At 46.9% G+C, this 25,719-nt stretch overlaps 1 protein-coding gene across 3 annotated transcripts in view; it reads left to right on the top strand.

The window, feature by feature from the left end:
• TTC39A (tetratricopeptide repeat domain 39A) overlaps positions 1-25,719 on the top strand; it is a 648,505-nt gene that overhangs the window by 498,291 nt on the left and 124,495 nt on the right. For all 3 annotated transcript variants that reach the window (XM_078670870.1, XM_078670862.1, XM_078670878.1), the window contains 6 exons: positions 205-269; positions 2,272-2,371; positions 10,704-10,769; positions 22,429-22,537; positions 25,005-25,072; positions 25,173-25,232. In XM_078670870.1, coding sequence (XP_078526996.1) covers positions 205-269; positions 2,272-2,371; positions 10,704-10,769; positions 22,429-22,537; positions 25,005-25,072; positions 25,173-25,232 — 468 coding nt within the window. The remainder of the gene's footprint in view (positions 1-204; positions 270-2,271; positions 2,372-10,703; positions 10,770-22,428; positions 22,538-25,004; positions 25,073-25,172; positions 25,233-25,719) is intronic.

The raw sequence follows: 25,719 nt of genomic DNA on the forward strand, positions 1-25,719 counted from the left end.
ATGCCTGTGCTGTTAATGGTCGTTTTATATTGATACCTGGATCATAGTGTTGTCCTGCTTTCAGTGTGCTTTGGAGAGTAATATTAGATATGTGTTAATAGAAATACTACTACTCACACCTATGAGAGAATTTACCTAATAATGTATCATCAAGTGACGTTTTAAACTGAAATGTAATGTAAATGATACTTCTTTCCCCTACAGGATGAAAACATGGTTAGCTTTATCAAAGGTGGGATTAAAGTGAGGAACAGTTATCTAACATACAAGTAAGTGACATCACTTATGGGGTTTTTATTCATAAAATACATCTTGTATTCCGTTTTGGATCATGTGTACTACTACTTTAATTTAGTCTGTGTGTAGATGAATCTCACCGTTCATTCCCCTTACGACATTAGAACTTCTGATCTGTTTGTGTTTCATTTATTGATCCTGGATACTATTAAAGGTGTACGTCAGTGTCTCTGTGCCCTTAGTAAGTCATTTGATCCTCATGCCTTTAAGGTCCTACACTTCAGGAGGCCAATTATGGCAAACCTTGTGGGGTGAGGTTGGCTGGCATTCCCATCATCAAAGATCAATCAGTACACTGATTCATGAAAGCAGAACAGTTTTGGGTTGCCATTGAGTCAGCCGCTGAATAAATGTGCCTGCTCTAGCATTAGAAATATGGGAGGAGTGGGTGATTTGTGATAGTCAATGATCTTATTGGAGGTATTGGGTTGTGTTGATGTATTGTCTACCAATGTCTATTCTATGCAGGGTGACATGCATGTGCACCTGCTGTTTTTGCCATGGGGCACTTCAGTATTACTGACAGGGCACAGATGCTTGTGCGGCACCTTCTGTAATATGGGTCGTGCTGAGGCACAAACGGGGTTGTTTTCTCAACGACATGGGGGTCTGGCCTCAGCGCAATACACTTCTTTACCTCACAGCCTGGTGTACAATATTGCTCTTGATAAACATTTTCTTTTATCAGTTGTTTTAGCGGATGCCTCAGCTTGGCATAAGTACCTGTCTTGTTATCAACAGGCTGTCCTACTATTTGTTACTCAATGATAATAAGTAAGCCTGTTTGAAGAGCTGATGGCACTATCACGTATGCTCCTGTGTGGAACAATCTCCACAATGGGTACATACAATGTTTATTTATAAGTTTTATATTGTATTTATTTGGAGTTTTGTTAAGCAACTTTAACCACTCTGCAATGGTTTAAGAGGGCTTTTGGGTGTAAGTCCAAGTAAAATGAAAGGGTATGTCGCATTATTTGACATTTTACAAAGCTAGTGGTGGGTCGAACATCCAGCAGGTGTAGACAGGGTATAGAGTCGAATAATTGCTTAACAAGATGACAAATTCACATATAATCAGGAGTCCTGAGAGTCTGGGTAAAGGGGCACAGATGGTCTTCGGCATCTGACTGGCTAGGAAATAGGTCTGAATGCGAGAGGGCGGTCGTGGAGAGGACATGATTATCCAAATGACAAGGAGGATGGTGATGCTTTAAGGATCTTTTGAATTTCAAGTGGTCATATTCTAGTCCCAAATGAGGAGGACTTAAACTCCATAGGAAGAAGCCCAAAAGATTGACCGCCAGATCGCCGTTACCTAAATGATCAGTTAGGAAATTTGACAATAGACCCCGGTTAGCGGATCTGATGCATCTGATTGGTTGGTAAGATTTAAAAAGTTTTCCGAAGTCTTTTAGTGAACAAAAACCTGAGTTAATAAAGCTTCCCCAGCAATGTTAGGCACACAAAATGACTTTTGTCTTAAATCTCATTTGTTACCTCATCAAAATGCAATTTGTTAGCTCAGCAGGTTACTTTTAGGAAAACCAGTGACAAACCTAGTATATGAAAAAAAATATTCTATGTTGTAAGAGATCATTTAGTGCCCATCCTTAGAACCGCCTGAAGAAGGAGCAGAACCTGGGAGGACACTGAGTGAAGCCATCACACGGTCAAAGTAGTCCTTGGCATGTTTCTAGGTTTTGGCTTCATTGCAAGGCCGGGCTCATGCTTGGTCAACTATAGTTAATACAAATTCATACACTAATACCAAACTTTTACAAATCAATAAATTATACGTCTTTGCTAGTAAGGTAAGATAATATGATTCATAATTAATGTCTTTGTGAGGGCGTATCAGCAACTAAAGTAAGCGTAGGCTTCAGTGGTCAGGCATTTTGTTCCAACTTTTTTTTATGTGATCTGTTTGCCATTCAGTGCATCTAATTATTTTCCAACATTGTTTTTCCTAAGGGAACTACACAGCCTTGAACAGTGTTCTAATTACGTAAAAGGAGCAAACCACTGCCATTTTGAAGGGGGTATAAAACTCGGAGTTGGAGCTTTCAATCTGGTATGTATCAACAGTCATCGAAAACCTCACCAATGCCATATCATGAATCCCTTATGGGAGCGAACGTGTGTCTAAGCCCACGCTGGCGATCAAAGATTATGTTCTGTTCTTGTCCCACGATTGGTCAGTTGTGATCAGCTTGTGTAGAGGATGTAGTTTTAAAATATGAGCAGATTGAAGGAAGCTCTGATTGAACCTTTAGTAAACTACCACCTGTGGCCACAAGAGGGTCCCAAATTGCAGCAACTGGCTTAAGAAAGGGTATTTTTGGTAGTGAATGAATAGTGCACAAATGGCAACATATCATTATGCCTGGGGCAGTGAAAACTCTTGCACTAGAACGTCTCAATCAATCAAGAAATTTATATAGCGCGCTACTCACCCGGAGGGTCTCAAGGCGCTTGGGAAGGGGGGTCTGCTACTGCTCGAACAACCAGGTCTTGAGTTGCTTCTTGAAGGAGAGGTGGTCTTGGGTCTGGCGGAGGTGGATGGGGAGGGAGTTCCATGTCTTGGCTGCCAGGTAGGAGAAGGATCTTCCTCCCATGGTGGTTCTTCGGATGCGTGGAACGGCGGCGAGGGCGGGCTGGTCGATCGAAGCTGTTGGGTGGGAATGTAGAAGGTCAGGCGGTTGTTGAGGTACCTGGGGCCCAGGTCGTGGAGAGCCTTGTGTGCGCGGGTGAGGAGTCGGAACGTGATTCTCTTGTTGACGGGGAGCCAGTGCAGGTCTCTCAGGTGTCCAGAGATGTGGCTGTGACGGGGGATGTCCAGGATGAGTCGTGCGGAGGCGTTCTGGATGCGTTGGAGTCTCTTCTGTAGTTTGGCTGTGGTTCCGGTGTAGAGGGTGTTTCCGTAGTCCAGTCGGCTGGTGACGAGTGCCTGGGTGACCGTCTTCCTGGTTTCGGTGGGGATCCATCGGAAGATCTTACGGAGCATGCGTAGGATGTGGAAGCATGAAGATGAGACGGCGTTGACTTGTCTGGTCATCGAGAGGGAGGAGTCCAGGATGAAGCCCAGGTTGCGTGCGTGGTCCGATGGTTTGGGTGCGCTGCCCAGGGCAGGCGGAGGAAGATGGTCCCAGGATGAGGACTTCTGTCTTGTCTGAGTTCAGTTTCAGGCGGCTCTTCTGCATCCACTCGGCTACGTCTTTCATCCCTTCGTGCAGGTTAGATCTGGCGGTGGCTGGATCGTTGGTGAGGGAGAGGATCAGCTGAGTGTCGTTGGCATAGGAGATGATGTTGAGGTTGTGTTGGCGTGCGATGGCCGCGAGGGGGCTCATGTAGATGTTGAAGAGGGTGGGGCTGAGTGAAGATCCTTGTGGTACGCCGCAGATGACTTCGGTGGCCTCGGATCTGAACAGGGGAGGCGGACTCTCTGGGTTCTTCCGGCGAGGAACGAGATGATCCACTCCAGAGCCTTCTCTTGGATTCCGACGTTGCTGAGGCGTTGTACTAGGGTGCGGTGGCAGACAGTGTCGAACGCTGCAGAGAGATCCAGGAGGATGAGGGCCGCTGTTTCCCCGTTGTCGAGCAGGGCTCGGATGTAGTCAGTGGCTGCGATGAGGGCGGTCTCGGTGCTGTGGTTGGCACGGAAGCCGGACTGTGAGGGGTCGAGGGATCCGTTCGTCTCGAGGAAGGCGGCAAGCTGTCGGTTGACGGTCTTCTCGATGACTTTGGCAGGAAAAGGGAGGAGCAAGATGGGGCGATAGTTCTTGAGGTCGTTGGGGTCTGCTGAAGGTTTCTTCAGGAGGGCGCTGAGTTCGGCATGATTCTAGCTCTCCGGGAAGGTGGCGGTGTTGAAGGAGCAGTTGATGATATCTCGGAGTTGGGGTGCGATGACGAAGGCGGCCTTGTTGAAGACGTGGTGGGTGCATGGGTCGGTTGGTGATCGGGCGTGGATGGTGTTCATTGTGTGGATGGTGTCTTCGGTGCTGACCGGGTTCCAGGAGCGGAGGGTGGTGGTGGGGTGCGTCGGTTCGGTGGTTGGGTGCGTGGGCTGTGTGCCGAAGCTGTTGTGTATGTCGGCGATCTTGCTGTGGAAGAACGAGGTGAGTGACTCCCAGAGTTCTTGCGAGGGGGTGATGGCGTTGGTTTCGGCGCTGGGGTTGGAGAGCTCTTTGACGATGCTGAAGAGTTCCTTGCTGTTGTGTGAGTTGTTGTCTAGTAGTTCCTTGAATGCTGTCTTCTTGGTGGTGTGGATCAGCTGGTGGTGTTTGCGGGTGGCGTGCTTGAGGGCAGTCATGTTGTCTGTAGTCGGGTCTTTGCGCCAGGCTTTCTCGAGGGTGCGGCAGTTCTTCTTGGAGTTCTTGAGATCGTCGTTGAACCAGGAAGCCTTCTTGCTGCCGGGCCTGCTGGGATGGTTTTTCAGGGGTGCGAGGCCGTCAGCGCAGTTGGTGATCCACTGTGTGAGGTTGTTGGCTGCTTGGTTGGGGTCCGTTGAGCTGGCGGGAGGATTCTGGTTCAGGGATGTGGAGAGCTGGTCGGAGGTGATCTTGTTCCAGCTCCTACGAGGAACCGGCTGTGGGTGATGGTGAGTCGTGGTCCTTCTGAAGCTGAAGTGGACGCAGCTGTGGTCTGTCCAGTGGAGTCCGGTGGAGTGGCTGAAGGCGATGTCCTTGCTGGAGGAGAAGACGGGGTCAAGCATGTGTCCAGCGTAGTGGGTGGGGGTGTTCACCAGCTGCTTGAGTCCGAGGTTGGCAAGGTTGTCCAGCAGGGTGGTGGTGTTGCTGTCCTTGTTGTTCTCCAGGTGGAAGTTGAGGTCCCCTAGGAGGATGTAGTCAGCGGAGGAGAGGGCGTGCGGGCTGATAAAGTCTGCGATGTCGTCGCTGAATTGTGTGCGAGGTCCCGGGGGTCTGTAGATGAGGGTGCCTCTGAGTGTGGTCTTGGGGTCGGTGTGTATCTGGAAGTGGAGATGTTCTGCGGTTGTGAGGGTGTCGTCTGAGTTGGTCGTGATGCGGACGGTGTTCTTGTGGACGATGGCGATGCCTCCTCCTGTCTGGTTGACGCGGTCCCTCCGGGTGATCTTGTATCCGTCCGGGATGGCGATGGCGGGCGATGAGGAGGCGTTCATCCATGTTTCCGTGAGGAAGGCGACGTCTGGAGATGTGGTATCGAGCAGGTTCCAGAGTTCCACGGCGTGCCTGTGGACGGAACGTCTCACCTTCTTTACTTCTCTAACTCTTTGCTACCAAGGCGACCTATCGTAACTCTTCGGCAAACATTCTGCAAGCTCAGGGTGCTTGTCCCCCCTCAGATGTGGGTAAAGTGACAAACTGTCAGTTACCCTTATATGTCTTATATGTCTCGTTGTCAACTCCTTCAGTTTAAAGGATCCTTATCAAACCTAGCATGTCACTTGTGTCTTAAGATTGAGGCACCACTGTCCCGCCACCATCTGCCGGCAGGTACTATCTTCCTTCTTGCTCGCTGCTCTGCTTCAACATTAAGGAGGCAACCTTAGTTCCATGAAGTGAACTCTGACCTTCGCGAAGGTCTGGAACTCACTGAAGCATGAGTGGGTGCCAGGAGGAGCCTCATGGCAAGCTCGCAGAATATGTGAACACAAAGTACTATCCCCCTTAAGATAGAGTGCTTGGGACACAGCAGTGCCATGCCTATGAAATGAAATGAAATACCAGCATTTGTAAAGTGCACAGCTACCCCCAGAGGGGTGTCCTGGAAGATTAAGCAAGCTATTGCCCAGAATCAAATGGTGCTGGGATAACCTGCCACCGGTGCCGGGGATTGAACCATGAACCCCGTGGTCTGGAGTCAGGCACCCTGGCCCCTGCGCCACACCTCTTCCTAGAGTCAGCAAAAAGTGCAGAGGAAACTCAGAGCTGTCATAAGGGCGAGCCTGTGAATCTCCCTCCATCTTAGACTTGCACACTGGGCCTCGTGTCTGTTCGAGTCCATTAGTGCAAGAGGGCGCACACTGTGGTGCTCACATTGTACCCACAACATGCTGAGGATACACCTCACTGGGTCCTGAGATGTCAACCCTAGAGTCCCTGAGTTGTGGAGTGGTGGGATGTAGCTTGTGTTGCACCTGAAAGACGGGCACACTCCTGTCAATGTTTTAAATCCAATCACGCTTTCACCGTTGTCAAGGGCCCAATGTTATCCTTTTCTAAAAATTTCATTTTTCCGAATCGGAATCCCTTTGTGAAGTGTCTACTTTTAACCCTATCAAGCTTTGGCCACTTTTAATGGTCCATTAAATATTTTCTAAATCATTGGCAGCTGGGGAGAAACCCACAAACTGTCTTCCCTCTTAAAGTGGTCTCTAGATTCAATAAAGTATCACATTTTAAACAAGTGTACTTGTCCAATGCACTTTTAAAAAAAATGATTTTAGGGGTTCCAAGATTGGTGTGGGGGGTAGAGGGGTCGAAGCACTCTATGGTTGGACAATTATGCTATTTTATAAACATTCCATAATCCTATATTTTAATTAAATGTACCTCATCCCTAACGTAGCTACTCTGATTTAATGCCTTGTTATATAGTGGGGGTGGGGAGGGGCGGCCTGTAGTGGATGCAATGTAGCGAGGGCAGTAGTTGGGCTATTGGATGTAGCATCTGAGGAAGATGCAACAGGAGTGATGGGCAAAGTACTTGACTAATGGAGTGAGACAATGAAAAATTACTGGAGGTGATGGAGTGAGACAATGGACAATGTACTGGAGGTGATGGAGTGTGACAATGGATAATAAACTGGAGGTGATGGAGTGAGACAATGGATAATAAACTGGAGGTGATGGAGTGAGACAATGGACAATTTGCTGGAGGTGATGAAGTGAGACAATGGACAATGTGCTGGAGGTCATGGAGTGAGACAATGGACAACGTACTGGAGGTTATGAAGTGAGATAATCGACAATGTACTGGAGGTGTTGAAGTGAGACAATAGACAATGTACTGGAGGTGGTGAGTGAGACAATGAGCAAACTACTGGAGGTGATGGAGTGAGACAATGGACTATGTACTTGCGAAATGGAGTGAGACAATGGACAATGTACTGGAGGTGATGGAGTGAGACATTGGACAATGTACTTGAGTAATGGAGTGAGACAATGGACAATGTACTGGAGGTGATGGAGTGAGACAATGGACAATGTACTTGAGTAATAGTGGGAGACAATGGACAAACTTTCCATAATCCTATATTTTAATTAAATGTACCTCATCCTTAACTAACGTAGCTGCTCTGATGTAATGCCTCGTTATGTAGTGTGGGTGGGGAGGGGCGGCCTGTATTGGGTGCGATGTAGCGAGGGCAGTAGTGGGGCTGTTGGATGTAGCATTTGAGGAAGAGTCAACAGGAGTGATGGGAAAGTACTTGGGTAATGGAGTGAGACAATGGACAATGTACTGGAGATGATGGAGTGAGACAATGGACAGTGTACTGGAGGTGATGGAGTGAGACAATGTGCTGGAGGTCATTGAGTGAGAGAATGGACAATGTGCTGGAGGTCATTGAGTGAGACAATGGACAATGTACAGGTGGTTATGGATTGAGACAAAGGACCATTTACTTGAGTAATGGTGTGAGACAATGTACTTGAGTAATAGTGGGAGACAATGGACAATGTACTGGAGGTGATGAAGTGAGACAATGGACAATGTACTGGAGGTGATGAAGTGAGACAAAGGACCATTTACTTGATTAATGGTGTGAGACAATGTACTGGAGGTGATGGAGTGAGACAATGGACAATGTACTTGAGTAATAGTGGGAGACAATGGACAATGTACTGGAGGTGATGGAGTGCGTCAATGGACAATGTACTGGAGGTGATGGAGTGATACAATGGACAATGTACTTGAGTAATGGTGTGAGACAATGTACTGGAGGTGATGGAGTGAGACGATGGACAATGTACTTGAGTAATGGAGTGAGAAAATGGACAAAGTACTGGATGTGGTGGAGTGAGACAATGAACAATATTCTGGAGGTGATGAAGTGAGAATGGACAATGTACTGGAGGTAATGGAGTGATACAATGGACAATGTACTTGAGTAATGGTGTGAGACAATGTACTGGAGGTGATGGAGTGATACAATGGACAATGTACTTGAGTAGTGGTGTGAGACAATGTACTGGAGGTGATCGAGTGAGACAATGGACAATGTACTTGAGTAATGGAGTGAGAAAATGGACAAAGTACTGGATGTGATGGAGTGAGACCATGGACAATGTACTGGGGGTGATGAAGTGAGAATGGACAATGTACTGTCTGCAACCGCGCCCTACGCACACGCCTCCACAACGCAGGGATCTGAGACAAGGCACTGGAATGGACCACCTCCTTCCTTTCCGGCAATACCCAGAGCGTCCGCCTCCTCCACTTAGGGCCACCGAGATCATCTGTGGCATTCCCCAATGTTCTTCCCTCAGCCCGACATTGTTCAACATCTACATGGCACCTCTCGCTCACGTCGCCCGACTGCACAACCTCATCTCCTACGCTGACGACACCCAGCTGATCCTCTCCCTCACCAAGACCCCCCTCACCGCCAAAACCAACCTCCACAAAGGAATGAAAGCCGTCGCCGAGTGGATGAAGAACAGCCATCTGAAGCTGAACCCAGACAAGATGGAAGTCCTCATCCTCGGCTCCACCCCCTCAGCCTGGGACGACTCCTGGTGGCCGACCGCACTGGGAGCAGCACCAACACCCACGACCACGCACGCAACCTAGGGTTCATCTTCGACTCAACACTTGCCATGACCAAGCAAGTCAATGCCGTCTAATCCTCCTGCTTTAACACCCTTCGCATGCTCCGCAAGATCTACAGGTGGATGTCTTGATTGATTGATTGATTGATTGATCCCCACCGAAACAAGAAGAACGGTCGCCCAGGCCCTCGTCAGCAGCAGGCTAGACTACGGAAACGCCCTCTACGCAGGAACATCGGCCAAACTCCTGAGACGACTACAACGCATACTGAACATCTCTGCACGCTTGATCCTCGACATCCCTTGCTACAGCCACATCACACCACACCTGAGAAACCAGCACTGGCTTCCCGTCAACAAGAGGATCACCTTCAAGCTCCTCACCAGCGCACACAAAGCACTCCACAACACCGGACCAGCATACCTCAACAGACGACTCACCTTCTACACCCTGAAATGCCAGCTCCACGGCACCGACCTCGCACCCGTCACCCGCATCCGAAGATCGACCACAGGCAGCAGATCGTTCTCCCACCCCACCGCCAAGACCTGGAACACCCTCCTCATACTCCTACTGCAGAACCAGGACCTACTAACCTTTAGGAGGCTACTCAAGACCTGGCTATTTGAGCAGTAGTAGCACCCTTCCCCCCCAGCGCCTTGAGACCCTCACGGGTGAGTATTGCGCTTTAGAAATGTTCTGATTGATTGATGTACTGGAGGTGATGGAGTGAGACAATGGACAATGTACTGGAGATGATGAAGTGAGCCAATGGACAATGTGATGAGTGAGCCAATGGACAAAGTACTGGAGGTGATGGAGTGAGACAATGGACAATGTACTGGAGATGATGAAGTGAGCCAATGGACAATGTGGTGAGTGAGCCAATGGACAAAGTACTGGAGGTGATGGAGTGAGACAATGGACAATGTACTGGGGGTGATGGAGTGATACAATGGAAAATGTACTGGAGGTGATGGAGTGAGACAATGGACAATGTACTGGAGGTGATGGAGTGAGACAATGGACAATGTACTGGAGGTGATGGAGTGAGTCAATATACTGGAGGTGATTTGGTGTAGAGGGACAATAGACAATGTACTGGAGGTGATGTAGTGGGGCAGCGGGCAATCTAGTGCCCGAAACATCCTTTGTGAATCTGGCCAATAACATTTTTGCATCTCTGCGAAGTTCTTTGCATAAATAATAAAGACTCAAGAATGCAGAATATCGACCATGCGATTATTTTATCTACTAATGGAGCAAATAATTAACTTTTGTGAGTGGCTGAATCCTGTGTAAATAATGCAGCTCCCGGATCACATGTTTAAGGATGTACTGGTCAAAAACGTAGACTAAATTATCCTTCATAAACCTTTGTTTATTTGTTAATTTTCGATTAATAGAACGCTTCAATCTGGGCAGTTTAACAGCAAAAAAAGTAAGAGAATTACACATTGGCTCTGTCCCTCACTAACCCTCACCTGCACGCTTACTTTAAACGTGGGCCCATAGATGCAAAAGCCCTCGAAATGATTATAATTGGAATGTAATTATATTATTGAATCGAATGAGACTAACGTTGAGGAACAGTGAGGAAAGACTAAAAATGGTGTGCATAACGAAGTCTGTTTTCTGTTTACTTCCCTTAGACATTATCCATGCTGCCAACGCGGATTTTGCGATTACTAGAGTTTGTTGGCTTCTCTGGAAACAAGGTAGGGTTACGATTAACTGTGTAAAATGCCATTTACTAATTCTTTGACTCTTTTATTGTTATTACTCCCATCTTACTCACTGGAGCAAAATATAATGGATTCCATCCCACTTGATTTAAAGAGCCACATAAAGGCATTTGAGGCCAAGAGGTACAATATTTTGGAGGCCTGCCTCACCATGTTGTCTCATACATCCGAGTGTGTGGGGCCCAGCACCCTAAGAATGCACCAGTCAGCTCCCTAAATCCTATTGCTTTTACTCATAAGAAAGGTGACGTGGAAACATGCCCTCTGTGAAGATGGCTCTTGGGTGTCAAACACCCGGTGCTGACAGGCTCACGGGCTGTGAGGATTTATGGGAACTCCCGGCATTGCCTTCCAGTGGCCAAGCGAGGATGAGGCCAGGACAAGAGGGCGGGTGAGGTCAAGGGCAGAGGTTGGGCAGTAACAACGTGCAGCATCAGCTATGAGAGCCAGAGGAGACTTCAGAGAGGCTCTGGCCGCAGAGGCTTAACAAATGCCTTTGAGTCTGCCTCTGGTCTGTAATGGCAGCACCTGGTGCATTGTCATACATATTTTGTTAGAAGTATTTTTATTATGAAAATTATTTGATGTATTGACGTTTAATTCATTTGTTTGTAAGGTTTATGGTGTGTAAATATGTGTTTATTGGTTTACGAAAAGTTGTTTGTATTTATTTAGCAGGAATGAGATGTAAAATTAACAACAGCAATAGCTAATATTAACAACTAATAATATATAAACATCAGTTGCACAGGAATGTGAAGATGTGGCGCGCGTGTTTAAAGTGGTGGTAATAGCATAATCCCCGAATACCTGCCAGTATAGAAAATTTGACAGGGACCCTTGCTCAGATTAGTCGATGTAGATTCACTAATCTGACAGTTTATTACTGGGTTTTGTTTTTCATTTGTTTGTATTTAACTCCCTCTAGCGGTTGAAAGTATGTAAACTACAGATTGGAAATGTCAGTCTTGCGTTGGGATGCAGGAATATCCGTGCGGTTTTACAATCCGAGATTGAGCCACAGGAATTCGGATGCACCTTTATTTAAAAACATTAAGTAATGTAATAGCGAAACAGTTTTAATACAGAACTGCAGGAAACGTACCGTCTAGGGACCCCTGTCCAGCTGTGCAAAGATGTAAAAAAAAAACACTTCTATTATTGTCACACTCGCCTTTGAGAGAGGTGCTCTGAGGAGGGAACCAGCTGGCAAGAACAAAGCAGGAACACCAGCTACGAGTTAAGGACAGTGCGGCCTTCAGAGAAGAAGGAAGGAGGCTTGCCCTGGCCTGTGTGAGGATGTCACTCCCTTCAACTGAAGGCTCTCCCTTTCAGCTCTTTCCGCACTTTTGAAGGCCTTTCTCTTGAGCTCCAATTGCACCATCGCCCACCCCTTAGATTCCATGTCATTTACCGTCCACCGGGTAGCGACCCTTCGTTTTTGGAAGAACTCACTGACTTCATCAGCGACCAATACTCGGAAAGTGACAATCAGACCTTTGTGGGGGACTTCAATCTCCATTGGGGCTCACCGCAAGACTCCTCTGCGAACTCGCTTGCCACCTTCCTCTCTACAAACAATCTTATACAACACTGCACACAGTCAACACACTCTAAGGGCTCAATCCTGGACCTTGTTATTTCCAAAGCAGACAGGCTTTCTATCACTACCCCCATTCATGTAGACTGGTCTGACCACCTTCTCATCCCATTCTCTCTTCACCTTTCACACTCTATAACTCTTAGCCAACCTAAGAGGGCTACCTCCTGGGTCCGTGATGTTAAAAATATTGACATTGGTTCCTTCTGTGAATCATCCTTGTTTTCACTTCCAAAGCTAGACCCGAACCTAGATGTTGACGAACTCACCTCCCAATGCCTCACAGTCCTTGCAGTCGAAATCAATAAGGTCGCTCCTCTCCAAAGCAAAAAGGTTAGGCCCACTCCGTCAGCACCTTGGTACAACAAATCCCTCTATGAAGAAAGGAAGCAGCTAAGATACCTGGAGAAACAATGGAGGCAAGCGCCCTCCACCGATAACTTAGCCACGCTTCGTTCTGCAAGATCCAAATACCATAAGAACATCTTCCTTGGGAAAGCGTCTCACTTCAGATCCCTCCTTGACTCTGCCAAAAATAGACCCAAAAAACTATTCGATCTCATCAAGATTCCTAACCACTCTCCCCCAACCTCCAAGCTGGAGGACTCTACAAAGAAAGCAACGGACTTTGCTCTATTTTTTGACGAAAAAGTGAAATCCCTTGTGGCTCAGGTCACTCATCTTACCCCTCCTGAGGAGCGCAAATCCTCAGCCATTTGGCAGAACTTTGACCTCATCTCGGAAGATGCCCTCCTCAAATGCATCCTCGAAACAAAGCCCTCCAACAATTCTCTTGACCCCATCCCTAGTGCCATTGCTATCGACTTCTATTCCCGTTCACTGTCCTATTGGACCACCCTGGTCAACCTCTCCCTCTGCCAAGGCTCCCTTCCTGTCTCCTTTAAAACAGGGCAGGTCACCCCTCTGCTCAAAAAACCCTTGCTGATGCGAACGACCTCAACAACTACCGCCCCATCACTAACCTTCCCTTTCTAGTGAAGATCACAGAAAGATGTGTTGCGAAACAACTCTCTCGTTATATCAAGGACAATGATCTTCTTGACAAATATCAGTCCGGCTTCATCCAAAACTGCAGCACTGAAACAGTCCTATTACAAGTGATTGATGACGCGCTGAGGATACTCGACTCGGGGGGGGGGGGGGGGAGTCCTGTCTTCTCATTCTCCTCGACCTCTCTGCAGCCTTTGACACTGTCAACCACAACACTCTCCTCAACACTCTGCAACAGAGAATGGGCATGGAGGGTAATGTGCTTAAATGGTTTGCTTCCTTCCTCTCAGATAGATCCCAAATGATCAAAATAGCGAACAGCCTTTCATCTCCTCTGGCGGTAGGTCAAGGTGTTCCTCAAGGCTCTATACTTGCACCTACTTTGTTCAACCTCTACCTAGAACCCCTGGGAAATCTCCTAAGTAAATCTGGGATCCACTATCATCTCTACGCAGATGACACTCAAATCTACCTCAAGGTTGCCTCCACCCACGATCTCGCTATCCTTAGCTCAACTCTCGACTCCATTCAAAACTGGATGTCAACTCATCAACTGATTCTGAATCCCTCCAAAACTGAATTCCTCCTCCTCTCCTCCTCACTTTCTCCTCCCCCGGTTCAATCATGGATGGATCAGACGAATCTACTTAACAATAAGCATATCATTGTTGAAAGCGCAAAATCCCTTGGTGTCTTACTTGACAGCAATCTCAATCTAATCCCTCACATCAATTCCATTGCAAAGTCTGCACGATACCAATTGCGACTTCTTTGGGGAATTCGTCGCTTTTTCCCTGAGCATGACCTTAAAACACTGGTGCAATCGCTGGTCCTCTCCAGACTGGACTACTGCAATTCTCTCCTTACTGGCCTCCCCAAATCCCACCTGTCCCCCCTGAAATCGGTCCTACACTCAGCAGCCCGTTTCATCTATGGGGCTAAAAGAAGCGACCACATCACACCGCTGCTATATTCCCTTCGTTGGCTTCCCATCGAGGCTAGAGCTATCTACAAGACTGCCTGTATCACCCACAAAGCCTTGCACTCCTCCTCTCCTCGCTACCTGTCGAATAAACTGAAACTCTCCGGAGGCTCTAGACCATCTCGGAATGCGGAAAATCTTCTGCTTGAACCCCCCACTTTCAAGAAGGAAAGATCGATGGCCCAATCCTTTTCAGGCAACGCAGTGAGAATCTGGAACTCACTCCCGCCTCAGCTCCGGACTACCTCCTCCTCTCAGGCCTTCAAACTGGACCTTAAAGTTCTCCTCCTCCAAAGACACCTCCAAGTCTAACTCACACCCTTACCTCTGTCTGAAGGAAGACCTCCCATTACTGGAAAGTCTATTGGCCAGGGTTATGGTACCTCCTCCCCAGTGTGTTCTGATAGTTTAATTGTTTAGTAATATCCCAATACCTGTGTATGGTACCCTTTTGGAACTTGCACACGTCACTTTTGTCTTGTAACACACTGTTTGCTACCTCGCACATTTTGTTTGTTTTAGATACTTGCACAAGTGCCACCATTGCTTACGTAACGTTTGTTCTTGTGCTGGAGTGTCTGCCTTTTATTGTAGTATTATACTTCTACTTGTATTTTGTACGTTTTTGTAACCTGCACCCATATCACTTTTTTTCTCCTGTAATGCACCGATTGCTACCTCATGTATTCTGGTTGCTCACTAGTGTCACTTTGCTCCATGTAACTTATTGTTTGCTTTTATATTTTGTATTTTGTTCCTCGTGTATCACTATTGGTCCTTTTGTGAAGCGCTCTGACACCTTCGGGTAAAGTCTGCGCTATATAAAATTGCATAAATAAATAAATAAAATGTCTGAAGGCACCCGCACATGCTGCTGGTCTGCTCCCTATCTAGGGGGCTGGCGAGAAGAACGAGGAGGTGAGGCTTCATGTGACCTGTCTCCGCCTCAGCCAATGAACTGTGCCAGAATGCCCTGTCGCCGGGAGGATGACGTGTTAGACCGGTGATGACAACAAACCACTTACAAGTTCAGATGGAGGGGTAAAACTATGGAGTTCAGTGGTGTCCCAGGGTCACTCCGAAGTACCCGCTGTGTGCTAGAGGGTCACAAAAAGCATAGTAGGGCACTGGGACCTTATTCATTCTCGGTCTGCTTAGATGATGCCTTGTGTTTGGGAGGATTTAGTGAACAAAGGCTGCTGCAGGTATGCAACGAACAGGACCAGAAGCGATCCTAACTTTTGTATATGTAGCACTTCATGCTTCAGTTTTTGCCAAAGCGCTGTAAATAACAGGCATTCTGTTACTTCATTTCATGGTACTTACTAAACCAACTTTGTACGGGTGGAAGGCTCAGTTGACTTTGCCAGGATTTGAGCTTGTGGCCTGCAGGTTACCGGGGATGTGGCGAACCTTGAACGCACCAGTTCTGCTGGACGAGTGTGCAGTACATGAACCGCCCCATCTGAATTCAAGTGGATCCTGCAAAAGAGGAAGCCCTCTGGACTTGAATTCTCCCCACCATCCTAGTATTACTGATAAGGGTGGATACCACAAGAAAATAAAGATGCAGTCATATGAACACTGCTTTCCATGCATGTAACAATTTAATAGATCTCAACGGGGTGAATTGTATTTCCGGGCACTGAAAATACGACTAACCAAAAACTGGTTCAGTTTTAGAGGCAGAGCTAGATTTTTGAAGAAGCAAGTATCCCTGCCTCCATGTGTGAGCATGTAGTGATCACAACTAACCAATGCCACACAGACACACCAGAAGCCAGCAGTGTGTTTTCCCCCATTTCAGGAGCACTTAAGAGCTAGTATTTGGAGGTAACGCAGTCAGTGCTTAATTTGAGACCGGGGTTTCCAGTGCTCAGCACTTAACTGTCAACATAGTACTTATTACAGTCCACCACATGGGGGCACTGTCTGTCCAATTTTGAGATGATTTCAAAAAGGGGGTGGTGATGGACAGAGTATCTGAGTTAATCAGAACACTCCTACCCAGTCAACAGATGAGGGCTTGATCCATCACCGTTTTTTAGCTCACAGCACCATCCCAGTTCAGAACCTGGCTATATGCAAATTAGTCTGTCCCTGGCCCAGTGCATCATGGGAACAGGGCAGACCAAACTACCAAGCCAATTCTTCACTGGAAAGGAAACAAGCTTCCGGGGACCGGTTTCTGGCCTTACAGCCGTCTTCGGCCCGGCTTGCTTGAATCCTGATGGTGCAATGAGCAAGGGACTCATGTCTGAGCATACCCTTCCACACTCATGGTGGCCAAAATAATTTCAAAAAGGGGGCGGTGATGGACAGAGTATCTGAGTTAATCAGAACACTCCTACCCAGTCAACAGATCAGGGCTTGATCCATCAAGGGGGTGGTGTCCATCACCACCCCCTTTTGAATCATTTTGGCCACCACAAGTGTGGAAAGGTATGCTCAGATGTGAGTCCCTTGCTCACTGCACCATCAGGATTCAAGCAAGCCGGGCCGAAGACGGCTGTAATGCCAGAAACCGGTCCCCGGAAGCTTGTTTCCTTTCCAGTAAAGAATTGGCTTGGTAGTTTAGTCTGCCCTGTTCCCATGATGCACTGGGCCAGGGTCAGACTAATTTGCATGTAGCCAGGTTCTGAACTGGGATGGTGCAGTGAGCTAAAAAACGGTGATGGATCAAGCCCTGATCTTTTGACTGGGTAGGGGTGTTCTGCTTAATTCAGATACTCTGTCCATCACCACCCCCTTTTGAATCGTTTTGGCCACCACAAGTGTGGAAGGGTATGCTCAGATGTGAGTCCCTTGCTCACTGCACCATCAGGATTCAAGCAAGCCGGGCCGAAGACGGCTGTAATGCCAGAAACCGGTCCCCGGAAGCTTGTTTCCTTTCCAGTAAAGAATTGGCTTGGTAGTTTGGTCTGCCCTGTTCCCATGATGCACTGGGCCAGGGTCAGACTAATTTGCATGTAGCCAGGTTCTGAACTGGGATGGTGCAGTGAGCTAAAAAACGGTGATGGATCAAGCCCTGATCTTTTGACTGGGTTGGAGTGTTCTGCTTAATTCAGATACTCTGTCCATCACCACCCCCTTTTGTCTCAATTTTGAGATGATCACAACAGTTGCTCAGTAATTCAGTATGGATTAAAAAAGATTATTAACTGCCACCAAACCATTCTTGTAGCTTTGGGTGGCCCAGAATTGTCTGAATTAACGCACTTGTAGACTTCCTAACAATGGCTCTGCCACTTAGTATTATTTTTTTTTTTACAAACTAAGCATTGCAACCTCTCATTATTGGGCGGTAGTTTTTAGGTTTCGCCTTGCGTCCGCTGCGCAACAGCGTTCGCGCAGGCGAAATCTTATGTTACAACAGTACGGGGGCTTTGTCCCGCCTGCTCTTCCATTGGCTAGCTCCATATATGCAGGCTAGCCATTGGAAGATCGTTTTGTTCGTCATTGCCGGAGCAGATTCGTGGGCGTTCCGGCGATTTTTACTCATCCCGCCCCCTTGCGATCGTCATTGCGGCGGTGGGCGGATGTTATTTTTTTTTTTTGCCAAGGTTTGTTTTGGGCATTTCTTTGAAGATGGCGCCCGGTGGAGAGTGATTTCAGCCCCTGCTCTGTATCCCACAGGAGAGTGAGCTCTGCCCGTAATGCTTGTTTTTTTCGCCGTCACCGGCCCTTCTAAAAGTATTCTTTCTTTCTGTGCCCTCACTGGCCCCCTTTCCCTCGGCTGTTGCCGGCGCGTGTAAACGCGCCCTCCCTTTGCCTGTCTGCGGGTCCCGCTGGCTCTGAGGAATGCGCTGCCAGCTGCCCATGTGTGCTGCAGTCACTGAAGGGTGCCCATGGCTGCTTCTCGATCTTGTTTTCTTACTCTCTCTTCCGCCCCCACTTCCATCTCTCGCCGTCTCTCCCCCTTGCTGTCCTCTTCCCTCCCCGTCGCCCTCTGCGCTTTCTCCATTCATTATTCCTCCCCGCAGCCAGTGCTCACACTGCTGCACATCTGCCTGTTCTTTTCTCAGGCTGGGCTATTATTCCCTCGTCTCCACTGCAGGCAGCAGCCTCCTCACAAAGTAATTTAAAGCCTCCCTGGCAGCGCCAGCCGGTGCCCGGCCACGTGCAGCCCTGCTCCGAAACGTCTGCGCCGATAATAGCCTGGCGCAGTGCAGAGCTGGCCGGGGCCTGATAAAGCAGAGGCTGGCCAGGAGGGGCACGAATCAGACAGCACATTCAAAACCGGCCTCTTTGAAATGCGACTGGGCGTAGAACTTTTATTTCCAGCAGCGACTTAGTCTGGGCTAAGAAATAACATCCCGACTCAATCCCTCTTTTATGCTGCTGCAACATTTAAAAATTTTATTTTCAAACCGCGCCGACGTTCAGCAGGATTACTTGTCTTTTGTTAAACTGATCAGTAAAGTGTGACGCGTGAGACTGCGAGCCGACATGACAACCTTTACAATATCTTATTATGTGAGAGGAGTGTGGTGGCGTGGACTTTTGGGCGGCTAGCAAATAAAGACGCACACACCAGTACTCTGGTACATACACTGACCACGCCAGACACGCTGTCAGCGATTTATTGGACCCTGCACGTCGCCGTGGGGTAATCAGAGGTCGGTGACTCCAGTACTACTTTTGACCCCTGATAACTAGGGGCTAATTCTGTTTCCGATGAAAACCCCTGTTGTGGCCTGTTGCCCCCCCCACCCCCTGACCGTCGTGGTGCTCAAGTCCCCCCCACCCCCTTACCCTTGTTGTGCTCGTGTCCCCCTCACCCCCTGACCGTTGTGCTCGAGTCCCCCCCCCACCCCCTTGACTCTCGTTGTGCTCGTGTCCCCCGTCCCCCCCGCCCCCACCCCCTGACCCTCGTTGCTGCTCCAGCTTTTGCATATTTTCACACAGGGTTTACCTGCTGTCGCCGTGGGGTAATCAGAGGTCGGTGACTCCAGTACTACTTTTGACCCCTGATCACAACTAGGGGCTAATTCTGTTTCCGATAAAAACCCCTGTTGTGGCCTGTTGCTCGTTGTGCTCGTGTGTCCCCCTCACCCACCTGACCGTCATTGTGCTAAAGTCCCCCCCACCCCCTGACCCTCGTTCGTTTCCTGCGTCTCTCCCTTGCTTTCCTCCCATCCATCAGACTCCCTTTCTCCTTATGCCTGTCTCTCCTCCCGCCCCATAACACGTGGAAAACTTAGAAGCGATTTATAAAAAAAGTAAAATCAATAAGATTTTAACCTGTTCAAAATTTATTTTAGTTTTTTTTTAAAGTCGGGCTTGTGCGCCAATCGCGGCAGGCACTTCAAAGCTCTAATGCAGAAGTATAGTTTCTATACAGCACACCAGGAAAGGGCTCCCAGAATGAAAGCATGGCACGGTCTTAGTGCTCCGCATCCGAATTTCTACTCGTCTCTAGCACAATTAATTGCCTTTGATTTTACAGGACATCCCGGAGATCAGTTTTACGTTTAAAAGACAAACGCTACTAGCTTTAATGACAATCTGTGGCTTCCCTGGAATATCTTTAACTGTCAGGCAAACAAGGAGCCGCTGGTTATTTCATAATGGGCTGATGCTTAAATGTTTATAAATGCATACATTATTCTTTGTGGCAACTCACGCATTCCCATAAACCTTCACATGAGACATGAAATGTTTGCTTAAGAAATGAATACGTGCTTTGTTCACATATAAAGACTCTCAAAGCTAGCCTGTGTAGCAAAGCATGAATTTCAGCTTTGACTATACATTAGGCCGTGGGGTAACTCCCGTAGGTGAGCTAATTAGTCGCCACCAGGTCAGAGCCCCATCCCTGTGAGTGCGGGCCCCACTAGCCCTGCGCCGCGTTGCCTGCTCCGCTGCACCTGCAGTGACCGCATTGACTGCCCCAGCCCCACTGACTTCTCGTGTCTCTCTGCCCCCGCCGGTCGCTCCCATCGACAGCCGCTTGTGTCTGGCTGTCAGTGCCCGGGTACAGCGTTTCTTCCAACAACAAGCGCCTCCCCATTTGGCCAAATAAGGGCATTCCTGCGCTCGCATATAACCAACCCTTCAACCTATAGACTGGCCGACCTCACCTAGGCATGTTGGCTTTAAAGCAATGTGCATCACACAATGAGCCAGACACCATACTGGGAGGAGATTCTTTCTGCAACAGCTCCGTATACAGATCTCTACACACTCTGTTAGCTACGCTCTTTTTTTAACAACTGTTTTTATTAGTGTTTTTGCCTCTGTTGTCTGCTTGCAGTCTGGTTTTGTGTGTGCCTATGTTGCCTGCTTGCGACCCGGTTTTCTGTGTGCCTCTGTTGCCTGCTTGTGATCCAGTTTTGTGTGTGCCTCTGTTGCCTGCTTGCGACCCGGTTTTGTGTGTACTCTGTTGCCTGCTTGCGATGCAGTTTTGTGTGTGCCTCTGTTGCCTGCTTGCAATGCGGTTTTGTGTGCGCCTCTGTTGCCTGCTTGCGACCCGGTTTTGTGTGTGCCTCTGTTGCCTGCTTGTGACCCGGTTTTGTGTGTGGGTGCAAATGCAATAGGTGTCGCATTTGCGAGAGATTAGGCTATTGGCTTTGTAAATGACAATGCGATTTATTTATGTTTTCAAAGCCAACACATAAATAAAAATGTTGTCATTTACAATGCCAATAGCTCTAACTTTTCCAAAGGCGAAACCGTTGCATTGTAAATGCTTGTTTCTATAATGCGTGCTACTGACTCTAACTGCCGTTACTGTCAGCTGTAACAGGGCAAAGAGGATTTTAGCGCACAATATTTGTTCCTCATCCTTTCCCGCAAATCCCAAACTGGATATGTAAAAATGTTTTTAAATGACTAACAGAGGAAAATAGGCTGTAAATTAATAAATTACTTATGCATGTTTAAGACGTGAAGGATCACCGTGCTACATTTGTCACTCCTCTGTTTCTTCATAAATTGCCATTCAGTTAGTAATTAAAATTGACTTCCCCACTCCAGCCTAGCTCCACTCTACTTGTAGTCCCAAAAAATAAAAAGATCATTCTGGTAAGGAGGGGCGCGAAAACACCCCAGTGCAAATCAACTTTGTGCCGGGGCGGGGGGGACGGGGGTGGTTCATTGTACTTGTATCACATTTGCAGAATCAAGCAAATATTGTGGGTACTTGCGCATGTTTTGCGTGCATTGTACACAGGTTTCTCGGTGGGAGGCTCGCGAGCAAATACACTTACACTCAACTCCTACTAGGCGCTATAAGGAATGCATTTAGTTTTGCGGCCATTCTGGCCTTTGCCCAATAATGGCATTAGATGAACGTCTCTTGCATTAACTTTATCAAAACAGATTAATTAATCGTGGCACCTGAGTTCCTGCCCGGGTCAGGCACTGCAACTGTGTTTGCTGATCTGCCTCTGTACAGGGCTGCAAGCTCTTTTTTTGGCTCCCGCATCATGTATTCACTCAGAATGCTTTGCAGCGCACGTGCAGATAATGCAGGGGCCATCTTGACATCTTTTCTAGTCTTAATTCACCCCCAGCAGGAGGTCCCGCCAGAACAGGAGAGAAATCCGCACCATGGATCTCCCCACACAGACACTTCTTCCCATAGAAGCAGGTAGAGGGTATCTGAAGAAAAAGAAACGAAATGAGGGAAAATCAATGCACAAACACATACTAACCATTCGTCGTGGTATACATTGTAATCATGTAGAGTGGCTACCTCACCCGGTAAAGACTGCACAGTTCAGCATTGGTAATGTCGGGTGTGGTATTAATGGAGTGTTTGTCCGCACACATTTCGGTGAGAGCATTGCTGAGGGGTAACCGTTGCTGGCCTGAGGCTACATTTCTGTGTAAGTACATACTTGTGGTAAGGAGGTCGCTCCTGGTGGGGTTTACATTTCCATCTATCTTTTCCTGATGAACTTAACTTGGAACTAAGCTAAATAAACCTATCTTGTTTTATACACCTGGCTCAAGGATCCTCTATTTACAACAATACTGTTATATCTTTATGTAAGTTCAGAGTTAAATATGATATGCAGATTTATTTCCCGTAGGAATATGGCCTCCTGCAGCTGCAAGAAGGGGCGTCGCTTCACAGCTTCCGGGCCGTGCTGTGCACCATGCTGCTGCTGTGTTACCACACCTTTCTCAGTTTTGTGCTAGGTAAGAACATTTCCCTCACTGCCTGCATTGAGGACCATTCAAGTACTGGTCCGGTCTGGTTGCTCAGTGGACCAATGATCTTACTGCAAGGTACTGTGTTCGACCTCATTCTCACAAATTCGACCCCTGATGCATCATCTCAGCCTTTCATCTCAGGTCACCCTAGGTCAGTAAAATAAGTATAATTGACTGTGCCACAGTACACTTCTGCAGGAAAGCAGCTGTTCCCAGCAGACCAAGGGCGGAATTGTATTGTGTGTATATTAATCTGCTTTCAAGCACATAAAAGGTGTAGGGGGGAATGTTTGAAAATAGTCTAAACCAAAGGCAATCGCTCTGGGAGAATTCCCACCCATAGTTTTCCACCCACTATGCTACTATATAGAAAGACCTGCTGTCTGACGGGCTGGGGTTGCTTGTTTTCCTTTATGGCACGGACCTCGCATGTCATTTCAAGGTGTACTGTCCCCATGAGGACCAGGCTTAGTACTGAGTTGCAAAAGGCAGCCCTCTATCTATTGTGGCAAGGATGGACAGGGAAGTGGTCCGAGTGCTCGCTTGTGGCTGAGAATAATTCAGGCATTCCATCCATCACCTTGTTTGTTGCAGTTGACTCCCCATATGCGACCAGTTGTCCAGACGTGGGTCCTGTGCTCACTGTGCCATAGGACTCCAGCTACACCATTCCAACCAAGCCAAATTAGGCCAAAACTAGTCTGAGGCTGCTTGTGTTGCCTCTCTCGGGGGCCTTCACATGGCAGTTCAGGACTGACTATACCCGTGAGGAGCAGGGTCAGTACTGATTTGCATAAGGCAACCATCTAGAGTGGCATGGTGGGCAAAAAATCATGGACTGGTATTGGGCCCAAGAAATCACCCTGGATGGGAATCATTCAAGCATTCCATCCATCACCTTGATGTTTGTCTATTTAGGGAACTTATTCATTTCTCAGAGCAAGTCATGAGAGACAGCGATTCAGACTAGAAGTTGGGAAAGGTTTTTAGTTTCCTCTATCAGGCAGGGAAGTCATCCTATCTTCCAGGCTAGTTTTAAAGCTCCAAGTGGGCTGAGAAGTGGTAGAATGTCTCACAAATCAATCCTAAATAATTTGCCACACTCCCAAAGCAATTATGATGTCTTCATGATGTGCCCTACTCTGAGAAAGTGGCAAATGGCAGGCAAAATCAAACAATGAATCTAGCAGTGGAAATCTTGCATACGTGTGGTCTTCTCTGGGCAGAAAGACCTCTTTTTAAACTCTTATCCACGCTTAACTACAAAGGGATCCCAGTACCTGTGATGCTACACCCTACAAGCTATTCCGATTGCAAGTAATAGGATTTTTACAGCCAAGCTGAAAAATGTAGCTGGTTTGGTATGAATACCAGTTAGTAGGACATCATTTATTTGTCAACTGATGTTTTTACCCTTTATTGTGTGTCAAACTTTTTAAGAGCCGCTTTAAAACTACGAATAACAAGGGGGACTGAGTGGTAAACAACCTTTACAACGAAACTTTTACAACGCACTACCATTACAACGCGGTCATTATCACGCAAACCATTACAACGCATTGCGCTGGGGGGCGCTCTAGGATAGGGAATAAGTTTAATTTACTATCCAACACCTTCCCTAGTGTCCACGGGGACTGGAGTTGGAATAGTAAATTAAACTATTCACTATCCAACACCCAAAAGCACTATGCGTTGTAATGGATTGCGATGTAAAAACCGCGTTATAAAGGCAGGCGTTGTAATAGCCTGCCTTGTAACGTCATACATCCGGACTGAGTATATCAGTGAGACGATACATAGTATGTTAAGGACTTTCCACTAATGATATTACATTTTAGCCCATTTTAGATATTTATATTCCTGTGAATCATTTTAATGACTGTTATTTATATCCTTTTATGGTTTGTTTGTCAAATCGAATAAAGTTGATTATTATTATTATTTTTATTATTGTTATAAGTTAGGCTTTCACTATGAGAGGTGAACTGACCTATTTCTGTTAGCCTTTAACATGGTACACTAGGTCATGTGAGATACACTTGGATGTAGAGGGAAATTGTCCTATGACCTATCCACATTACCCACACATACATATAACTGGTCCAGGTAGTCAGAGAGAGTTACAGATAACTTAAAATGTCTTTGTTACTAATACTTTAGACATTGAGCTCCAACCCCCTGTCCTCAAAGTCAAGACAATCCCACAATTGGTAGGTACCTCTGAACCAATCCTAAATACATCCTAGAGGGGGGATACTTGGGACACAGGTCTCAGTCCAAACACAGGAGTGAGAAATCTAGACTCCCGAACCACCAAAAAGAACAAAAACTGGGAAATACAACAATTAGATAGAATTATTCAACTTCTGGCCTACTCGGTGTTGGCAACATGGACTGAAATGTCCCATCACATAAAGTTGTGCATTGTCCTACTTTACATTTCTATCTGCAGGAACAGGGAAAGGAAATATTGAAGAAGCTGAGGAACTTCTACAGCCGTACTTAAAGCGCTATCCAAAAGTAAGTTCACTCAGATAATGATTTTGTTTTTGCATAGATGCATTTGACAAGAACATTTGGGATATTACATTTTAATAGCTTTCACTCTTCTTCTTTATAGGGTGCCATATTCCTGTTCTTTTCAGGCCGGATTGAAGAAATTAAAGGCAATATTGATATAGTGAGTGTTAATTATCTGAGTAGTTGTGGTTGTTTGTCTATTTATGAACTATTTTATATTTTTCTCAGTGGTGCCCGGCTTTTATCCTAAAAAACAAATGACGATCTCTAAGTAAGTAGTGGATTATTTTTCCATAGGATCAACGCCCCCTTCTAATGTACACCCATCCTTTCAGTAAGTTTTAATTATAGCCTACTTGATAAAGTTTATTGTAGCATAAACACCTGTAAATATGCTCACTTTAAAATAGCTTAAAGTGTGATTAAATGTATATTGGGTCTGTAAGAGGTATATCCAGACATTTATAAAATATACAAATAACATACAAACAATAATATTTCATGTATTTAGACAGAAAGCAAGCTTAGAAACTAGCATTTTCATATATAATGCTAAAACTAGTATACATTTCAGAAACGACTATCAGCTAGTCATGCTACCGGACTGGAAAGAAGAACAAGGTAGATGTCTCCTGGGGAAAAAGTCC

The sequence above is a fragment of the Lissotriton helveticus genome, chromosome 1_2 (genome assembly GCF_964261635.1).
Source record: "Lissotriton helveticus chromosome 1_2, aLisHel1.1, whole genome shotgun sequence".
NCBI lineage: Eukaryota > Metazoa > Chordata > Amphibia > Caudata > Salamandridae > Lissotriton > Lissotriton helveticus.